At 37.1% G+C, this 20,740-nt stretch overlaps 1 protein-coding gene across 2 annotated transcripts; it reads right to left on the bottom strand.

Annotated features, from left to right (window-relative positions):
* Positions 1–373: 373 nt before the first annotated feature.
* LOC144649744 (uncharacterized) lies at positions 374–20,070 on the bottom strand. 2 transcript variants are annotated; one of them, XM_078509316.1, is made up of 16 exons: positions 19,656–20,070; positions 17,482–17,646; positions 16,255–16,365; positions 15,856–15,975; positions 15,464–15,560; positions 9,589–9,807; positions 8,971–9,347; positions 8,446–8,613; positions 8,190–8,300; positions 7,273–7,389; positions 7,066–7,156; positions 6,154–6,528; positions 5,443–5,565; positions 4,602–4,724; positions 1,133–1,510; positions 374–723 (listed from the first exon to the last, which is right to left on the bottom strand). In XM_078509316.1, exons 2-16 carry the CDS (start codon positions 17,623–17,625, stop codon positions 455–457), a joined length of 2,823 nt encoding a protein of 940 aa, XP_078365442.1. In that variant the 5' UTR covers positions 17,626–17,646; positions 19,656–20,070; the 3' UTR covers positions 374–454. The 2 variants fall into 2 exon arrangements, with proteins under 2 accessions (XP_078365442.1, XP_078365443.1); XM_078509317.1 differs by lacking the exons at positions 374–723; positions 1,133–1,510 and adding an exon at positions 3,379–3,442 and having other exon boundaries at positions 19,656–19,789.
* Positions 20,071–20,740: the final 670 nt, after the last annotated feature.

Raw genomic sequence — 20,740 nt, 5'->3', positions numbered from 1 at the left:
TACATTGAACTTGCTTTTTTTCCTTTTTCTTTACCCAAAAGCTACATTTCGGCAATAATTACTCAGTACCTTAATCAGGATTAAATTTTAGAACAAGTGCACTGCAAGTAAGTCTGATGAAGTGACAAATCCTGATCTCATCTAATTTTCAATTTTTGGAATTTGTTTTTATATGACAAGGAAAGTGATCATACTGATTTCTTAAAAAAAAAACAGAAAGAAAGAGCACTCATTCTTACAGCGAAATCGACGCCTAAAACACCAACGTAATTTACCACCTTAATATTAATTATCGCTGAAAAAAATAAGGCTTGGGAAACAGACAGTGAGACAGACAAGAAGATTGAATACCAACACATTTTATTGTTTCAATTCCTGATAACTCATACAATAAAGTGAATTGTTCAGGTTAACTCAGTTATATGCACCCATCACCGTATAAGATCACTCGGCTCTAGATCTTAACTGGCTTGATTTTCATCTCAGCTCGTTTAGCGGAGTAGCTGTCGCCTTTCCAGCTACCCCAGTTCACACCTTCCCAGACATTGGAATGCTTGCCGTGATGATAGAGACCATTCAGGTCGGCGCTGACACAGGAATTGAACCACCAGCCAGCCTTGCCGTATTTCGGGACGCAGCTGCCGCTAGACCAATTATCATTGTCGCGATCTTTTGTAGAGAACGCAGAGCCACGATGATAGGCAAGTGAGTCACCAGCAGTTCCTACAAAATCATACAAAAATGGTGATAAACAGTCTTCAGTAATGACATGACACAAAAAAAACCTGCTGAACACTTGAAGAAAGCATTTCACTGTAGAAATTAAATAAATACTTTTTTTTATAATCTTAACTTTATTGATGGTATTAGCTTATTTCAATCATTTTAATTTAAATATTTTGACATTTTTGTATTGGTACCTTGTAAATAGTTTCTAGCCTGATTTCACTTATTTTAACTGTTATCGTCTCTTAGGGTAAACTCAATAATCAGTAACCTGTGGTGAAATATTTACTAGTCTTAAAAGTGCAGCCATGTACAACAAATTAAATAAGCGCCCAAAATTGATCTTCGGCGAACGGTGAAATACTCGAGTTTCTTACTACAGAGAGAGTAGCGTCAAAATAAATACCAGAGTATGTTCCAAGACTCAGTTTGTATTTGCTTCCCTCACTAGCAACACCAAAGAAGCTGTACTCGGCGTAAGCAGTATTTCCACTCGTGTCTTCCAGCTCCACTCGAAGCCTGCTTCGTTCTTTTGTCAGGCGGTGAATCTTGTCCAGTCCGAGCCAAAATTCACCGTTCAGATTTCCGAAGCCTCGTTTGTAGTCATCCCAGCCGCGGTAGAAATCAACCGACCCATCTTTTCTCTTCTGGAACACTGTCCACCCCCCACCGGTTGTGCTTTGGTCACAGAATACATCAAAGGTACCGGCATTGTCAGGGTCGATCGTATAAACACCGTTGACTCGTTTACCAGCTTTGTAGGCCTCGGCACAGTTCTTGTAAACTGAAAACGCAAAACGCATATCATGATATATTTTGTGATAATCCGTTTTCAAATTGTCAAATTACTTGGCTTCACACTAGAGCTTAAAGTATAGTCTAAGTGCACTTGGAACCTACTTTGAGTGTGAAGGGGTAAAACGTACTTACTTGAACTTTTCTTGGTGACCATGGAAACTTTCGTAGTTCAAAGAAGCCGAAGTACGCCGCCAAGTATGGTCTACACCACACTTGAGAACGCACTTGACCAATAGGAAATGAAAGCCAACTGAAAGCGCGCGCGTGCAGCGTTGTCACGATTCTGAAAAACAACTTGCCAGCTGAAATCAGAAGAAATTCAAAATAGACTGCTAGTGTTCGAAGGAGCAGGAGTCTTTTATGTAAGTTAACAAAGAAAGAAAAGAAAAGTCGATGCATATGGTTAAACTTATAATAAACTTATAATCCTATTTTAACTTCCTTTTTTTCAGAGACGGCTTTAACCATCGGTTTTCATTTCTACCACGAAATGCGGTTCTTCAAAACCAGCCACACGTGCAGCCACTATTTCAACCTGGCCACTTCTTCGCGCCGCAACAAATACACTTTATCCCGCCGACTCCTTCAAACAATGATTTCACAAGCGTGCAATCGTATTTGTGATAATTATGCGTGACTGATTTTACCCCGCGAAAGATGATTGACAGCTTGTACCTAAGTAATATACTTATTCATCAAAAGTGAAGCCAGATTTTGTAAAATACGACTTAAGATTTTTAAGTGCACTTGATTCAAGTGCTGACTTGAAACTAACTTAGCTTCTAGTGTGAAGCCAAGTATTGTCTCTTTGTTATCTTAGTGTAATTTATGTGATTTATCGTTAATGAGGTAAGTTAAGTTAATTACGTCGAAACATAACAAAGATCCGACACATAGGCGTACGGGCACCTTCGGTCCTGGGGGGGCGGAGACCTTTTTGCCCGAAAAAAATGACATGGGTTGAAAACCGAATAAAGAGGCATGTAAAATGAAAAAAAAAAAAACATGCATTGAAATAGTTGTGTACAAACTTCGCCTTTAAGTTCTTAAATTAATTTTGTGGCGTTATCCGAAGGTGTCAATGCACTGAATCCTTTTTCGGATATCTTTTACCCCATTTGAAAGTAATACAAAAGCGTGTAAAACATGCAGGGATGAATGGGTTTTAAAACATTTCGTTGAACGTTTCAAGCTAGCCCTGAGAACTCAACATTTGAGTCGAAAGCATTAGCTTCATCGTGCATTTATAACAGCTTTAAGGTCTTGCACTAAATCCACCGTGCACAAACGCTCAAGCTATGGAAAAGCTGATTGCAACTGATTAAAACTGAGGAGTCACGCAGAATTTGCGAGAAAAATCGAACATGTTTATAGCAATTTGCGAGGGGAAACAAACGCAGATGAATGAGAAATTTGGACATTTGAACAACAAAGTTAGGTATAATTCCAATACTTCTCCTGTTGATGTTATTCGTTTTGAACGTAATGCTGACTAGCCTTCCGGCATATTTTCTATTTTTTCGTTAGGCTTGTTGCCCGAATTCTAAGCATTTTGCCCGAAACATTTTGGCACTGGGGGGGCTGCAGCCCCCCTCGCCCCCCCGCCTCGTACGCCTATGATCCGACATTAGTATTCTTGATAGTCACCTGGTGAGCATTTTTTTCCATCTCCTGTATATCCAGCTTTACAAGAGCACTTGTAAGACCCCTTCGTATTTTGACACACAGCATTAGCATCACAGTCATGTGACTTCGTAGTGCATTCGTTTACATCTAAAACAACAGAAAATATATCTATTTGCCTAAGCAATTTTTAAGCAAACTGTTACTGTATCAGTTCTGAAGGTTTTCTTTTTGGTTTTTTAACACACAGCATTCTCATCACAGCTATAGGACTTTGTTGTACATTCGTCTACATCTAAAACAAGAAAAATATTTATCATATGACCCGTACGGACCCGCGCGCAGTTTCCTTGAAAAACCATATGAAAAAAGTCCAGTATGAGGGCCGTACGCCTCGATCTGACAGGGCAGTAAAAAGCCGTAAGGTCCTACTAGAAAAGCGTACGGCCACGCTACTGCCGCGAGGCGCCGGATTTGGAAACACTTGATTCAACAGCTCTGAATTCAAAATGAGCGATAGTTAATAACCTCGCTACGCTTGGTCCGTACGTCCTGACCTCGAGCCAAATATTTTCCCGTCCGGCCCCTAAGTACATAATATTTGCCTAAGCAATTTTTAAGGAAACTGTTAACTGTATTTGAAATATTGATTATTGAAATAATCCGCTATTGTACATACATTGTCGTCTCGAATTTAACGTGATCATGACATAAAAGGATTATAATAAACTAAGGACGCCTTTTTTACCCACAATTCTGGAATAAAGTCGAGATGATATGCGCGGTCCTAGCACGAGTAAGCATTGCGTATCAAATATGGCGGCCGACGAACAGGCTATCATTGCAGCCATTGGCGCAGCAATTTTTCTACTTAATAAAGAGGAGGAAGAAAGTATGAAGACTGTAGTGGATTTGCCGAATGTTCTGGCACTGCTATTCACAAAGGAGAGAAATCACATCCCTCGAATCACGGGCTATGCCGTTCTTCATCTTGCAGATCTTGGATTTTCATTTGCAACATTCTGTCCATTCTGTTCCTGGAAGCAGAATGGACGGAATGGCGTTCTGTTCATTCCGGAATTGGAATAGGGAATAGAAAAACGCGTGCATTTCACATTCTGGCCATTCTCATTTCAGAGTTATTGTCAGGACTGTCAGTGATCGTGAATAAAAAAAACGCGCCCTAAGATCAATGCATTTTGTACGTAGTTACCAGTGCATTTGCGGCCATCTCCAGTATATCCAGCTTTACAAGAGCACTTGTAAGATCCCTTGGTATTGTGACACACAGCATTCGCATCACAGCTATGTGACTTGGTTGTGCATTCGTTTATATCTAAAACAAAAATATCAAGTAAGTAGACGTACCTTGGAATAAAACGGTAGGTATGATGCTTTACTTGATATTCTTCACAGTTATTCCATTCAGTCGACATGCAACATTCAATAATTACCAGTACAGTTCCTTCCATCTCCGATATATCCTTCTTTGCAGGTGCAGTTATGGCCTCCCTTGGTGTTATTACAAACAGCATTAACATCACAACTGTGCGAGTTGGTTTTGCATTCGTCTATATCTACAAAAAGAAAATAATTTGAAGTCAGTTACAAATAAAATGTTGCAATCAAGACGGAATCCATCAGGAACTGAAATCGACTAATATAAATTTTAGTTGGACGGAAAATCAAGTACCAGAACTTGATTTAAATCCTCAGTATTGCGTTATTTTCTACGTGATGCTTTCTAAAAGCTAAAGTTGTGAGTAATTATCCGTGATAACACCAAGAGAAATTTCTTATCAAAGCCTGGGAAAATGAATGTCAAAGTTCACAAGAACCATGTAAACTATGGGTTAAATCTCACTTATAGTTATTTTGGAATATCGTCTTTTAAATTAAGCAATTCAAGATTTCTTTTGATAAGGTATTTGAAACAGTAACACAGAAGTTTGCAATACGCCAAGCCCTGGCGGATATGATTCCGTCTAAATTCATTTCGTTCGAGTGGAGCCTGAAGCCCAATGTGTTTAAGTCGCGACCGTTCTGGAAGCAGTTTCGGTGAGACATCATGAAGTCTGAACATGTGAAGACGTTGAAGTGCAGAGAAACATAGGTTTAATCCGTACATTGATTGTTTAAAATAATTATTTTTGCAAAAGAATAATCTCTCTTAGTGACGATCTTAAGGCGTGGCAACCTCTGATTGCCTAAAAAAATGATAAAGAAATTAATGTATCACTCAGAATGGTAGCAATTATTTAAGTCTAAGTATGGAATATAAAAAGTTATAGTTACCAAAACATTTTCTTCCATTTCCATGGAAACCAGCTTTGCAAGTACAGTTGTATGATCCAACAATATTCTGACAGATTGCGTTAACATCACAGCTGTGGTGGCCAGTAGCACACTCGTCTATAACTAAAAAGTAAAACATGTGCTAGTTCATTTGTATTACTCGTCATTAATGCTGATTTACCTTATCATAATACATGTAATTAAACGCAAAAGTGATAACAGGGTGCAAACTTGACTGGTTGAAGTCGCTTTGTTTCCCAGCGCGTAGCTTGCTTTTCGGCATAGCGTATTTTGCATCATATGACCGTTATCTGTAAAGGACTCATTCAGCGACCAAATTTTTCAGGCATACGGTCGAAACTGTAGTCCGATACAACTTACCAGAAAAAAGTGTATGTATTAACTATGTTATTTTATTTTAACTATGTTATTTTTCTAGGGCCTCTAAGGATAACAGTTTTTATTGTAAAGCTGACGGAGTAACCCTATTTAAATAAAGGCTTCTCTCTCTCAAAGTTAGTTCATAAAAAGAACTAAAACGTTAGTTTTCACGAAGAACGTGAAATACAGAAATAAAATGAAGCACTGAACACTGACAATAGTATACGCAACTCGATTACACTAACAAAGTTATCACTTTTACATCCAGCAAAAAAAAGCAAATTCAGTCATTCAGTTTATTTTACTTAATTGCCCGATAGAATGTCCTACCTTTGAAACAAGTAAAATTGTAGCAGTTATTGCATGACACGTCATTCCAAGTGTACCCTTCCTTTGCACCAAGAGTATGCACGCAGTCTTGATTTTTGTGATTATTTGGTTGCTTTGACGCCCAGAATCTAAACCTACTTATTTCCCTGTTGGTCCACACAAATGACCCTTCTACGCTGCGATCGTTCAACCCTATCCAGGACCTCTCTCCGTTATGACGGTGCTGGATATAAACGTTTTCTTCTTGGTTGTGAACGGTCACCAGATGAGAGCCCATTGTTGAACAGTTGGACACTGCAGCCAGCCATGAAGCGCACACGGAGCTCGTGAAGTAACAATAACCATTGAAATAACCCCATCCAGGCTGGCATATCTCTGCATGTGTAGGAAAAAATGTAGTTAATCTTAACTATCTTAAGGTAATCGTACTTCATCGTTTTAAGTGGATGGTAAAGGGTTATTTGTAAGCCATGAATTAACTTAGCTTACGAGAGATCATTGACATATAGGTATATTTTTTAGCAGTGTGAAGTAAAATAACTGCTTTTATTGTCCTAGTGGAAAGTGTTCTTGTAATTAAAATAACAGTTATGACTGTTATTTACTTGATAATAATTATCTGTGATTCCCCAAAATTGTCACTCTGGTCAGAACTAACTACACATTTGTTTTCGGTGAAAAAAAGCTCACCGACTCAACCCATTTTTCCAGCCTCTTGGAAATAACAGTGTACCATTTTAAGACATGCCGGTTGAATCTATTGTCTTTGTTTTTATTTGCTGATTGCAGCTATAATATATAACTTCAAAGTGAATGAGTTTCATCTAATTTACTCAAATTTATATCTTTATAAAAATAAATTCAGTATCAATTAAATTGCTTAGATGATGTAAAATAACAATTAAATCTTACCTGACAATATGGTGTAAGTAATGGAGAGGGGGTCGTATTTTGCCTCAAATAATTCTTTGAAACATACACGGAAGCCGGTCTTGTTAATATACTGTATATGAAAAAAAGGTTTATCAAGGGATTAGAAATAGGATCAGGCAAGCCATAAAATAAGTGTGTTATCGTTACATTTAGAATTATAGGCAAAAAACAAGTTGTTTATCCTACCTCGACCCAAGCAGTTATTCCATTATGAACTGGACTTAAATTTCCTCCTTTTGATGAATGATCAGCAGAAACAAACACGTATGGAGTTCCGTTGTAAAAGTTGGCGAAGTTTACGTCCTTTAGAAAGAAGAAAAAGGATGTTAAAGCACTTAGTACGCTCAGTAGCGCGTTTTATATATCCACGACACGTGCATAAAGTTACAATAATTCACTGTAGCTTGTATCATTGACTGAATTATACATTTCTTATTTTGTTCCACAAAGACTGACATTATATGGCCTAGCTCCCAGGGGTCTCATGTTGCTCGTTGGTATGAGGTAAAAGGTTTCACTCCTATTGGAAAATCTCGTGATCTCGCTGACTGAATAATGTACTTTTTGACCTGATGTTCCATTACGATTCTTCTCTACTATAGGACACCAATGCAAATTGTGTAATCTGATTGGCTAGCTTGCTCGACGGCCATTAGGCATTGCACAGTTTTAATCATCATCACATGCCAGCCAACTAGAAAACCTTCAAATTTGTTTCTATATTTTGTCCTTTTTATTTTCTCTTCTTTTATTTGTTTTGCTCTGTATTTTCTTTGTAATTTTGGAATGAAATAAATAAGTAAAATGAAATGAAATTAATCGTCAAAAAAGTTTTTCCATTCTGATTAGATTAAATTGATTTCTAACTGTAGTTTTAATTGTCCGCATTTAAACTCCATCAATCTGTCTGCATAACATAATTTCCTGTAGAATTAATGTCACTTTATTATCAGACTACACCGCAGAGTACAAATACCGCGGGATATGCCAGAAACGGGTCTTAAAAAATGTAGCAAACCTGAGTTTATCGGAACCTGGTCTTAATTAAAACTACATATAAATATATAAATGGAACATAAAAATGACTTCATTTGACAACTAACCTTACAGAAGGCGTTATTATGATCACCACGAGGAGGTTTGTCGTTCGCAAAGTAGATCGAGTTATGTTCAGAAAAGGGAGGCTTGTGAAGATACGTGAACGCCAACCAATTCTAAAAAGAATACGTTTTAGTCAGTTAGAAACGGTTCAGACAGAAATTATAAGTGAAACAGTGCTTCGAGAGCACATATATTTTTTAATAAAAGGTCAACAGATAGTAAATATTAGTCATTAAATATTTTGTGTCTGACACTTACCACAGAGATATCTTGGTGGAAACCTGCGTAGTTTTGCAATTCTCTCAAACAAACTTTACAGGACGATTGCGTGACATCTTCAATCCAAACACTTGCAGCATCACGCTTTAGTCCGGAATGGTGGTGCTCAGCAGTCACAAACACTGAAGGTTTGACTGAAAACTTTCCCTGGTAAAAACACAAACACAAGCAGTTGTTCAAATTAAATAAGTTGAAGAACATGCTTATTCCAAAAACCGTCTGGCTCAAGATATAACGCCTCTGCCTTATGTGACCTTACTGACCACTGAAGGGGAAAATTACCAGTCCAGTCAGTCAGTCATTCAGTTATGGAGTCGGTCACTCCTTTAGGCAGCCAGCCAGCCAGCTAGCCAGTCAGTCATTCAGTCATTCATTCATGATCAGTCAGTCAGTCAGTCAGTCAGTCAGTCAGTCAGTCAGTCAGTCAGTCAGTCAGTCAGTCAGTCAGTCAATCAATGCATTAAATAATGAATTAAATTAAAAACGTAAAAAACTGCCACTTACTGATGGAAAGTTCACAGCTGTACAAGTCGTTCCAGTCCACCACTGTGACATTCGCACTTTCCCAGTAACACCACCCACCGGAGCCCCCTGGTACGCCATCCAATGAACTGTCATGTTAGCATTTGACTTTCGCTCGTTAAAGCCTGCCGCCATCACACACGCAGTGAATCGATCATAATTCACATTTTCAACCCAAGACACAGCGGCATCGTGCACGTATGATCTGTCACTGGTGTCCACATGATTGACTGTAATCTGTACTTCAATGGGTTTGTCGGGATAGAAAACGTATGGCTTGAAACTAATTACTTCACAGTGAGAGTACCCAAGTGATGGAATGTGTGGCATGTGACGGCGACCTCGCTGGAAAGGAAATCCTGAAAAGCCAAAAACAACGACAAGAAGTATACACAAGTAAACAATCGTGCATTCTCAATGGTACCAAAACTCGATTTGCCTCTTCAATAAAAATTAATCACCGTTTTCGGGTATATTTGGCATTACACAGCTCAATATTCATTCTTAACTTAAACAACCTCGACAGACAACCAAAAAGAACAAAATGCACAGTTTTATTTGTTTTTGCAACATGTAAAATGCTTAAAAAACATTCGTCACCTTCACAGCTACCAGGATGTTGCACGGTGAAGTTCAGTTTTTGTAAACACATTTCCTGTTTATACAAACACTCATTGTCGTATGTTGTGCCATTTGATGAGCAGACGGGTTCGTGGTAGGATGGACAACTGTCCACGCACACGCAGCGAGCATCGCGAGGACCAAAGGCCTTACACAGACCGTGATAATGACATGTCACATCCAGGCAAGGATCCAGGTCTTGTATGAAGAAAGCAAAAACGTTTAGTCCATTTGTTACCAAGAGGTAAAAGCCAGTGTTATTCTTTAAAATGTTTTCGACTGTATTTTCTCAATTAAGTATATACTGTATGTCATAGTAATACTCTTTGCCAGAACAAAACATTTAATAAACGAGGGAGACAATAAGTAAAATTGCTTTCGAAAAACTGTCTTAGAGTATTTCCAAACTTTGTGTCAGAAATATAGATCTGATTTGATAGACGTGGCTTTCATACAAGGGCATGGGGGTATTTCATGACTGTAAAGTGGAGCGCGAACCAGTTAACATTTAAGAGGCTCCGACTGAGAATATGAAGAATCGTTGGACAGGCTGGGGAAATCGAAAATCTTGAAACTTTGCCTGAATAACACCTTTGGGGAACTATGCTCGAAAATATTATTCTCATCTTCTTGGAATTTATGGTTTTCGAGAAATTAAGAAAAAACGAAAATAACGGTTTTAGCTCATTAAATATGCAAACAATATGCGTAAAAATGGCAAAGTTCTCGATATTCCTATAAGAGCAATTTTAAATGCTTTGAATCAAAATAAACTTAAAATAATAGCTTGACCTTTCTTCTACCAGGCAACATAAACTTTCAATTTTTTCCGGCTATTTTGAGGTTTCCTTCGCCTTTTAAAATATTGCTTTATCAAGCACTTCGGGAAAGGGCAAAAATTGAGAAACTTTGGAGGCCAAAAAAGCACCTTGATATGTCCGATATCGAGTCAAACTAAACACTGTGCAAAAGCGCAATGTCTCTTCTGTTATAACATCAAATAAAAAATCTGGGTACTCAAGATTCACACAAATGAGAAACGAAAGTTTACGACCTCCTCGTGTCTAATTTGCATAAAGCTAATTTTTGAATTCGTTCTCCGCTAAGTGATCTGGTCCGCTAAATTTAAATTTGGGAGCTATGATTTGCACAAAGAAAGCAAGTTTAAACTTTATTTGATTTTGTTGACGTCTTATGCCTATCAACAGGTTATATAGACGCGAAGAAAGAAGAAAAAACAGTAAAATTATCGACTGAGCTCATTGCGTGACCTGCGTCACGGTATGAATTTTCTTGTCAATAATTGAATTAAAAAGATCGGAGGAAAGATTTGTTTGTTAGGACTCTTACATTTCAAATTTAAGATTAAAGATTAAGATAATAACATCATTCACTTACCTGAAATTAGGAATGATTTGTATATTTTATTTACTCGCATAACTTACGTCAAAAATATAAATCGTGTAGTTATTATTAATTTGGAAGTTTACTTTTTACGAACATAAACGTAAATAATTATTAAAACTATGATGGACATATATCGCTGTTAGATCCGTTCAGTTGTCATTAATGGAAATAAAATACGAACAGTTTCTCATCTTGTTTTAAAACAACTATATAAAAGGTTTCGATCGTGCAAAATCCATTCATTCATTCAGATGTACATCACAAAATTAGATTAATGAGACCGAACATGCACACAGCTACAGGACCCGGCGCCAGGACATTTAACACAAAGCACGAAATTACTCGGCTGAAATTTAAAAATAGAATGACCCTTTACAGTTGTGCCTCTCTTGTTGGTGGGGCTTGGTCCAAGCCCAGAAAATCCAGAATTTGTCCAGTTTGTCACAAAATTTTCAGCAGGCATGAGTTAAATTTTGCGTGTGATTTTTCCATCGCCTGTGCTCATTAAAATCAAGCGTCCGGGCACGATTTCAAAACAAGTGAAATCTTGGGTTGTATAATGCGTGTTAAGTTAAAGCATAGTTAGTGGAACAGTCAATAAAAACTAATACTCTGCCTTTGAAGGCGCATTTAATACTTGTGATAAAATTTTACTTATTTGCTTGTAACTTAAAACCCGAGACGTTGCGAAACCGCAAAACTTTGATTAACCTGCGCTATTGTTGGGCTTTTTTAAAAGTGCCCAACAGCAAGCGCTTGTTCTGAAGGCTAGTAGGGTAAGGTCAACTGTCATTTTATAACTTAAAACCAATATCAAATTTACAACATTAAAGAAAGTGTTTTAACTTCAAAGTCTAGGAAATACTATAGTAATCATGTAGACTATTATTCATTAAATTTTTACTTAGAAGTTGTTACTGTGGGCTTATTAAAACCAAAATTAAGTAACAGAAAGTTAATGCTTATGTGATCTAGCTCAAACTATACCCGTCTCTTGTAAAACAGAGCAGGGTTGCTTGCTATCATAGGCGTACGGGCACCTTCGGTCCTGGGGGGGCGGAGACCTTTTTGCCCGAAAAAAATGACATGGGTTGAAAACCGAATAAAGAGGCATGTAAAATGAAAAAAAAAAACATGCATTGAAATAGTTGTGTACAAACTTCGCCTTTAAGTTCTTAAATTAATTTTGTGGCGTTATCCGAAGGTGTCAATGCACTGAATCCTTTTTCGGATATCTTTTACCCCATTTGAAAGTAATACAAAAGCGTGTAAAACATGCAGGGATGAATGGGTTTTAAAACATTTCGTTGAACGTTTCAAGCTAGCCCTGAGAACTCAACATTTGAGTCGAAAGCATTAGCTTCATCGTGCATTTATAACAGCTTTAAGGTCTTGCACTAAATCCACCGTGCACAAACGCTCAAGCTATGGAAAAGCTGATTGCAACTGATTAAAACTGAGGAGTCACGCAGAATTTGCGAGAAAAATCGAACATGTTTATAGCAATTTGCGAGGGGAAACAAACGCAGATGAATGAGAAATTTGGACATTTGAACAACAAAGTTAGGTATAATTCCAATACTTCTCCTGTTGATGTTATTCGTTTTGAACGTAATGCTGACTAGCCTTCCGGCATATTTTCTATTTTTTCGTTAGGCTTGTTGCCCGAATTCTAAGCATTTTGCCCGAAACATTTTGGCACTGGGGGGGCTGCAGCCCCCCTCGCCCCCCCGCCTCGTACGCCTATGCTTGCTATTCCGCGATCCTCCCGAGTGCAAGAAGGCTTATGGCTCGCAATTTCCATTGGTATAGAACATCTTGCTCTCCAGTCCGCCAGCGAAAGAGCGTGTTCTTGTATTTATGACAAACTGTCATATGTTCTTGGCATTCTTGCGCTACAAAAAACCCAAGGTATTGGATAGTTAAGCTTGTATTAATTCAGTTACCCAAACATAGATGTGGTTCAAAGAAAAAACAATTACCTTACCTGTACGGGCAACTAACAATTTTCCTTCGCTATCGATATATATCAGTATCTGTCAGACAAGAAGTAACAAAATTTGTAGTGAGCTTTTGCATGGTGACAAACTGGACAAATTCTTGATTTTCTGGGCTTGGACTCCAAGCCCCACCAACAAGAGAGGCACAACTGTAAAGGGTCATTCTATTTTTAAATTTCAGCCGAATAATTTTGTGCTTTGTGTTAAATGTCCTGGCGCCGAGTTCTGTCGCTGTGTACGTGTTCGGTCTCTTTAAATAGAATTATAAATTAATTTAATTTTGTGATGTGCATCTGAATAAATGAATGAATGGTTTTTGCACGATCGAAACCTTTCATATAGTTGTTTTAAAACAAGATGAGAAACTTTTCGTATTTTATTTCCATTATAAATGACAACTGAACGGAAACTAACAGCGATATATGTTCAGAATATTTATGTACGTTTATGTTTATAAATGAAGTCAACTTCCAAATTAATAATAATGATAATAATAATTTAATAATTTATATAGCGCTTTTTACATGTGCTGATCAAAAGCGCTTTACAATAATTTCATTAAAAACAATAAAAAGTATACATATACATAAAACTACTAAAACCTAAAGGTAAAATACAGTAAAAATTTAAAAAGATACATTAAAAAGCTGATCTAAATAAAAATGTCTTAAGTTTACTTTTAAAAACACCAAGTGTCGTAATAATACGCAGGTCGGCCGGCAAACTGTTCCATAAAGCCGGTGCAGATGAAGTGAAGGACCTGCCGCCAAGTGTTGGGCGCATTGTCTCCCGTGGAACTTCTAATAATAGGCTACTATTTGAGCGTAACGAGTATGAGCTCGTTTGCTTAACTTTCACCAAATCACTAAGATAAGATGGCGCAAGACCATAAATTGATTTAAAGGTAAGAATTAAAATCTTAAACTTAATTCGATGAGCAACGGGAAGCCAATGAAGCTCGTAGAGGGCTGGAGTTATATGTGAGTACTTTGGTATGTCCATAATTAGTCTTGCAGCGGCATTTTGAACACGCTGCAGTTTGGAAATTTGAAGATTTGGCAGTCCATACATTAAGCTATTACAATAATCCAGTCGAGAGGTAATAAAAGCATCAACAAGTGTACGTAGACTATCAACAGATAGATATTTCTTAATTCTCCTTATATTATGTAAATGAAAGAACGCACTACTGCATGCCTTGCTGATATGTGTAGACATGGACATTTTTTCATCAAACCAGACTCCCAAATTTCTAGCACAGGCGACAGACCTTATGTCATTATCACCTACGTGTAAACAGCCGTCACAAGCTAACTTATTTAGCTGATACTGAGTTCCAATTAATAACATCTCGGTTTTGTCATCATTTAGTAGAAGTCTATCACTAATCATCCAACTTCGAATATCTGCAATACAACTTTCCATGGCCCTCATTGCAACATCTTGACTGACTTGGCTATCTGACTTGGCTAATAATACTACGCAAGTTACGGCTTTGACGTGAGTTACCCGCCAGAGTAAATAAAAGGTACAAATCATTCCCAATTTCAGGTAAGTGAATGATATTATTATCTCATTCTTTAATCTTAAATTTAAAATGCAACTGAGTCCTAACAAACAAATCAAATTCAATTGTTGACAAGAAAATTCATAACGTGACGCAGGTCACGCAATGAGCTCAGTCGATAATTTTACTGTTTTTTCTTCTTTCTTCGCGTCTATATAACCTGTTGATAGGCATAAGACGTCAACAAAATCAAATAAAGTTTAAACTTGCTTTCTTTGTGTAAATCATAGCTCCCAAATTTAAATTTAGCGGACCAGATCACTTAGCCTGCTTAGCGGAGGACGAATTCAAAATTAGCTTTATGCAAATTAGACACGAGGAGGTCGTAAACTTTCGTTTCTCATTTGTGTGAATCTTGAGTACCCAGATTTTTTATTTGATATTATAACAGAAGAGACATTGCGCTTTTGCACAGTGTTTAGTTTGACTCGATATCGGACATATCAAGGTGCTTTTTTGGCCTCCAAAGTTTCTCAATTTTTGCCCTTTCCCGAAGTGCTTGATAAAGCAATATTTTAAAAGGCGAAGGAAACCTCAAAATAGCCGGAAAAAATTAAAGGTGTATGTTGCCTAAAAGAAGAAAGGTCAAGCTATTATTCTAAGTTTATTTCGATTCAGAGCATTGAAAATTGCTCTTATAGGAATATCGAGAACTTTGCCATTTTTACGCATATTGTTTGCATATTTAATGAGCTAAAACCGTTATTTTCGTTTTTTCTTAATTTCTCGAAAACCATAAATTCCTAGAAGATGAGAATAATATTTTCGAACATAGCTCCCCAAAGGTGTTATTCAGGCAAAGTTTCAAGATTTTCGATTTCCCCAGCCTGTCCAACGATTCTTCATATTCTCAGTCGGAGCCTCTTAACTAATCACCTACCTCCGATCACCATGTAGTTGACTGTAATGGTATCCTTATTCTTGCCTTTACTGTTGTAGTTTCTCACACAAACTTTCATATCTTTTTTGGATGAGTGCTTGCAAGGAAATGTGATAAATGTCTTAGTAAGATCATACCATACATCGGTAAAAAATGTGTTTTTTAGCAGAAATTCGAGACCACCGAGATTTTATTTGTCGAGAACAGGAAAGTATATTAAGTCTACGTTGTCATGGAATGACTCACTTCAACCTAATTTAACTTTTGTGAACAAAAGATTCCCTATATTGAACTTCACTTAAAGTAGCATAAATTGGCGTGAGTTGTAACAGGGAGATCGTATTAATGACTTCTTCTGGTCATGCACTCTTAGACACATACATACTGCTTACCTCAATCCAGGTTGTAACAGCATTGCATTGAGATGAAAAAGAGTAGTTATTGTTGTAACTGTACTTTGACGTCACTACCACCACAGGAGGAGCAAAAAATGGATCAGTGAAGTTTATTGTCTGAAATGGTAACAAACAAACAAATAAACAAAAAAACAAAAACTAGTGAACATAAGTTGGAGCAAGTTTAACTTTTTAATCTTGGTACAATAGTATGAGGTAACCATGCGAACAAATGTAATTTACAGTGGCGGGCAAATAAATTGGTAGCTGTCGCCTTCAGCATCGTGTTCTTGCAAAAAATATCAGTCGTGAAGATGTGTAACTTTTGAAAAAAGGATGACGCGGCACTGAAAAATCTTATATAAACCATTTGTTGTTTATGTAAAAACATTTTACCTGGCAGAAAGCGTAGTTATCTTGATAAGATGGTGAGGCAGTGTTGTTAAACACAACGCTATTGGTCATGGTAAAGTTTTCAAGCCTCAGATCGGTAAATGCCAACCAGTTCTGCAAATGAACGAGTGAATGAGGGAGTGAGTAAATGGATGGATGGATACTACTTGGCGGAACTTATTAATATTCATCGACCGATTAGGTGTCTTCGTTCAAACAATGATCACCTGCGACTGCAGAGACCAGTCTTTAAGACCAAGAATTACGGTGAGCGCGCTTTTTCATCTTGCGCGCCGACATTGTGGAACAGTCTCCAACTTGATGTGAGAAGTGCTCCATCGGTTGACACTTTTAAAACTAAGCTCAAAACGTTTTTATTCAATAATGATCTTTAGTATTTTTCTTTTTTAATGAATTTTAGTATTTTATAATGAACTTCAGTGTTTTTTAAGAATTTTAGTATTTTAAATGAACTTTAGCTTTTAAGAAATTATCCTTTTGTAATTTTAAATATTTTTACTTGTAAGGGAATTGAGATTTTTAATGTAATGCACTAGAAAAAATTATTATTATTATTATTATTATTATTATTAATTATTTAACATTAAACAAGATCTGAGAAATGAAGAAATAAAGGCTAGACTAAAAACAAAGATAACATGTTGTCTGCATTATCTTCATCTCAGAAAGGAGGGATGGATGGGGATGCCAACACATTCAGTAAATATTTATTCACTCGTCGCGAAATTTAGATGTGATATCTGTATATCCAATTATTCGTTGACATTTCTATGGAAGCCGCATTTGACCTGTAAGCTCAGTTTTGCCAGATTTGAATTTCTTTGCCATAACCCTTCTATTTAATCGGTCTTCATTTTGCCGAATAAGAAAAAGTTTTATATCGTAAGCATTCCATCCATTTTTTTGTTCACTTTTTAAGAAATCCAAAATGGTGAACTTAATGTTGAATGAGGTCATAACCAACAAAAACTTGGTCAACTTGAGAAGAAAACTCGAGCGGGCAAAGGGCTATCTACTAAGTGTACGACAATGGTGTCTTATTAGAGCGAAAACCCTAAGATGCATTCAAAAAATCGACCTCCTTCCTTTTGAAACTCTATAGAAGTAAGAATCTTCTTTTATAGTACGTTCAAAGGTTTTAAACCATTTACGTTCCAATTCAGTAAAGTGTAATAGAAGAAATTGAACAGCAGAATTCAATTCACTCACTATTTTTATGTTTTTATGTGTTCCGTCCAGAATCTTGGTTTCTCTGAGACAAACTTTGAAGCTGTCTTTGTGCAAGTTTTCCACCCATACGGCCATGGCATCCTGGGGTCGTTTGCGAAATTGATGACTAGCAGTCACAAACATGCTTGGCGGAATCTTGAACCGCTGAAAAATTAATGGTAATTTATTGAAGCAGAACGAAAAAATCCATGAATAAATTGCATTAAAATAACAATGACAAAATTGTATATATAAAAAAAACTTAAAGTTATGATCTGAGATTACTTTTTTATGCCAGTACAAAGGAGTAAAAATATGTCTATGAAAAATTGAGTGAAAAGAAAAAGGGAAAGCAAGATAGAAATAAGATATAAAAGACGACGCAACAGCAACCACTGAAATAGCAAGATGAAAAAACAAGCAATTAAACATAGAAACAAAGAGATGAAGAAGGAAAAACAGTAAAGAGAAAAATAACAAAGATATCCCCAGAGAGTTAACGGGCCAAGAAAAAGAAATTGAAGAATGAAGTAATAAAAAAAAAAAACAAAGATGCGAGGAACACTAAAAGGACGAGGTAAAAACAACGAATGGGGATATGTAAAAACAAAGACAACAAGATGACTTGAGAGAGACAAACAATTCAGGATAAAAGAAAGTCATGAATGTGAGAATAAACTCATGAGCGTACGAACGAGCAAGAAAAAAAAGAAGAACGAAAAGAACAAATGAATGACTGACAGGGAATAAAACAAAAAAGGAGAAAAAAAGAGAGATAAATAAAGTAAGGATAGCAAACAAACAACGTAAAATAAAGGAACAAAATAATTAAAAAATAAAAGTTAATTAGAAGGTAGGAAAAGAAGAAAAAGAAAAAACGAAAAACAGTTTAGAATGAAGGAAAGGGAAGGAATATAAAGTAGGAAAGCAGGAAAAGAAAAAAAGGAAGAAAAAGACGAAAAGAAGCAAGGATAGCAAACAGGAAAAGGAAAAGGAAGGAAAGACAGATGAAAAGAAAGAAAGAAAACAAAACAAAACAAGGAATGTAAAAACCAATAAATGAATAAATTAAAAGGAAACTAGTGGTTAAAGGCAAGAAGGCAAGAAGGCAAGAAGGCAAGAAGGCAAGAAGGCATGAAGGCATGTAAGGAATGAAGGCATGAAGGCATGAAGGCATGAAGGCAAGAAGGCATGAAGGCATGAAGGCAAGAATGCAAGAAGGCATGAAGGCATGTAAGGAATGAAGGCATGAGGGCAAGAAGGCATGAAGGCATGAAGGCATGAAGGCATGAAGGCAAGAAGGCATGAAGGCAAGAAGGCAAGAAGGCAAGAAGGCAAGAAGGCAAGAAGGCAAGAAGGCAAGAAGGCAAGAAGGCAAGAAGGCATGAGGGCAAGAAGGCATGAAGGCATGAAGGCATGAAGGAATGAAGGCATGAACGCATGAAGGCAAGAAGGCAAGAAGGCAAGAAGGCAAGAAGGCATGAGGGCATGAAGGCATGAAGGCATGAAGGCATGAAGGCATGAAGGCAAGAAGGCAAGAAGGCAAGAAGGCAAGAAGGCAAGAAGGCAAGAAGGCAAGAAGGCAAGAAGGCAAGAAGGCATGAAGGCAAGAAGGCATGAAGGCATGAAGGCAAGAAGACAGAGTGCAAGATGGCAAGAAAGTAGGAAACCTAAGTAATAAAGAAAGAAAGAAGGAAAGGAAAAAAGAAAGAAAGAAAGAAAGATAATTAAAAAGAAACAATTAAAAGAGTAGGAAAGAAGAATAAAAGAGAAAAAGCAAGAAAAAAGAATGAGAAAGAAAAAGGTAAGAAATAATGAAGAATTAAAGAAAAAAAGAGATAATTAAGTGAGGAAAGAAAGAGAAAAATATGAATTGAAGGATAATTTAATTAAAATAACATTAAAATAAATGAATAAGTAGATAAATGAATGAATGAATAAATACAGAAATATAGATGGGCGTAAAAAGAAAGGAAGAAGAGAAGAAAGGATTGAAACATTTCAGTTGCTTTTGTTTGCTCTATATCACGTTTTTTCTTGTTTTTCAATTAATACTTGCAAGTAAGTCTCTAACTTGATTAAGTCAGTTTTGTCGGTTTCTAATCTATATTTAGCAATCATTATATTATTGTACATCGAAAAATGACTGAGAAACATACGTATCATCATCTAACCTGTTTAAATACGATCCTTTTACACTTCGTTCCAGTAGTCCAAGGGTTCAAGGAGGCAGTTCCTAGCTGAGATCTAGGAGGGGGAGATTGCAAAGCGATCCAATTCACGGCTGTTGTACCATTTGATCCTTCCCCATACTCCACAACGCACACGGTGAATCCATTTGCCGTAACATCCTCAACCCAGATTGCAGCGCCACTGCGAGGAGTTGAACTCTTCAGAGTGTGGCTCACTGAGGCGAGAACCTTGACTTGTTGTCCGCCATAGAAGGGATATTGGAAGGAGATCTTCTTACAAGCAAACAGCCCAGGTGTAGAAGTGGTAACATTGTCTTTTCCAGCCTTGAATCTCAGTGCTAGAAATAAAGAAAAAAATAAGATGACAATTTTACAATGTACAAACAAGGGATGTGCCTTCAATATTGGCAGAGAAACCTATTTTGGACATCATTTTGTAACTTGGTACAGCTGGATTCCCTTCTTCTTATCACAGCTAACTCGCGTTTGTTGATGTGTGTATTTCTTGCGAAAAAATCGAAACCCTCGCAGTTCCGCTTTGAAAACGAAAACAAATAGAATCGAAAGAAACTTAGAACGTCAATGTTACAAACCTTGATCGGCTTGAGCAATAAAAGCGACCATGAAGAAAATTAAGGACAAGTGCTTCAGCGGGATATGACGCTCGGAGGACATCTTGATTAAACTGAACTAAAACTGTGCTTGAATTGTACATAAAAACCCACGTCACCGTTACACGTTAAGACATGCTTAATACGGGAACAAAAACTGTTGTTCGAGGAGGTTTCGGCAACACGAGGGGGGGGGGGGGGGTGGAGGAGGAGGACTTTCAACAACATTAACTTAATATAAGAGGTGGTGTAAGAGTATTATAGTTAGGATGGAAACTAGCTGTAAGGAAAATTCCAGCCCCCCCCCCCCCCCCCCACCCTCCCGCTGACCCACAGTCAATCATCAGTTAAACGCCATTGGAAAACGACGACTTGTTTGTTGTGTTTTGTTAAGTGCATTTTCATTTCAGAACTTTAAGCGAATTTTTATTTCGACATTTTCTTTTTGCTTCGTAC

The sequence above is a fragment of the Oculina patagonica genome, chromosome 4 (genome assembly GCF_052425735.1).
Source record: "Oculina patagonica isolate OP01 chromosome 4, crgOcupat, whole genome shotgun sequence".
Taxonomy (NCBI): domain Eukaryota; kingdom Metazoa; phylum Cnidaria; class Anthozoa; order Scleractinia; family Oculinidae; genus Oculina; species Oculina patagonica.
This window is presented reverse-complemented; position numbering and strand designations above follow the sequence as displayed.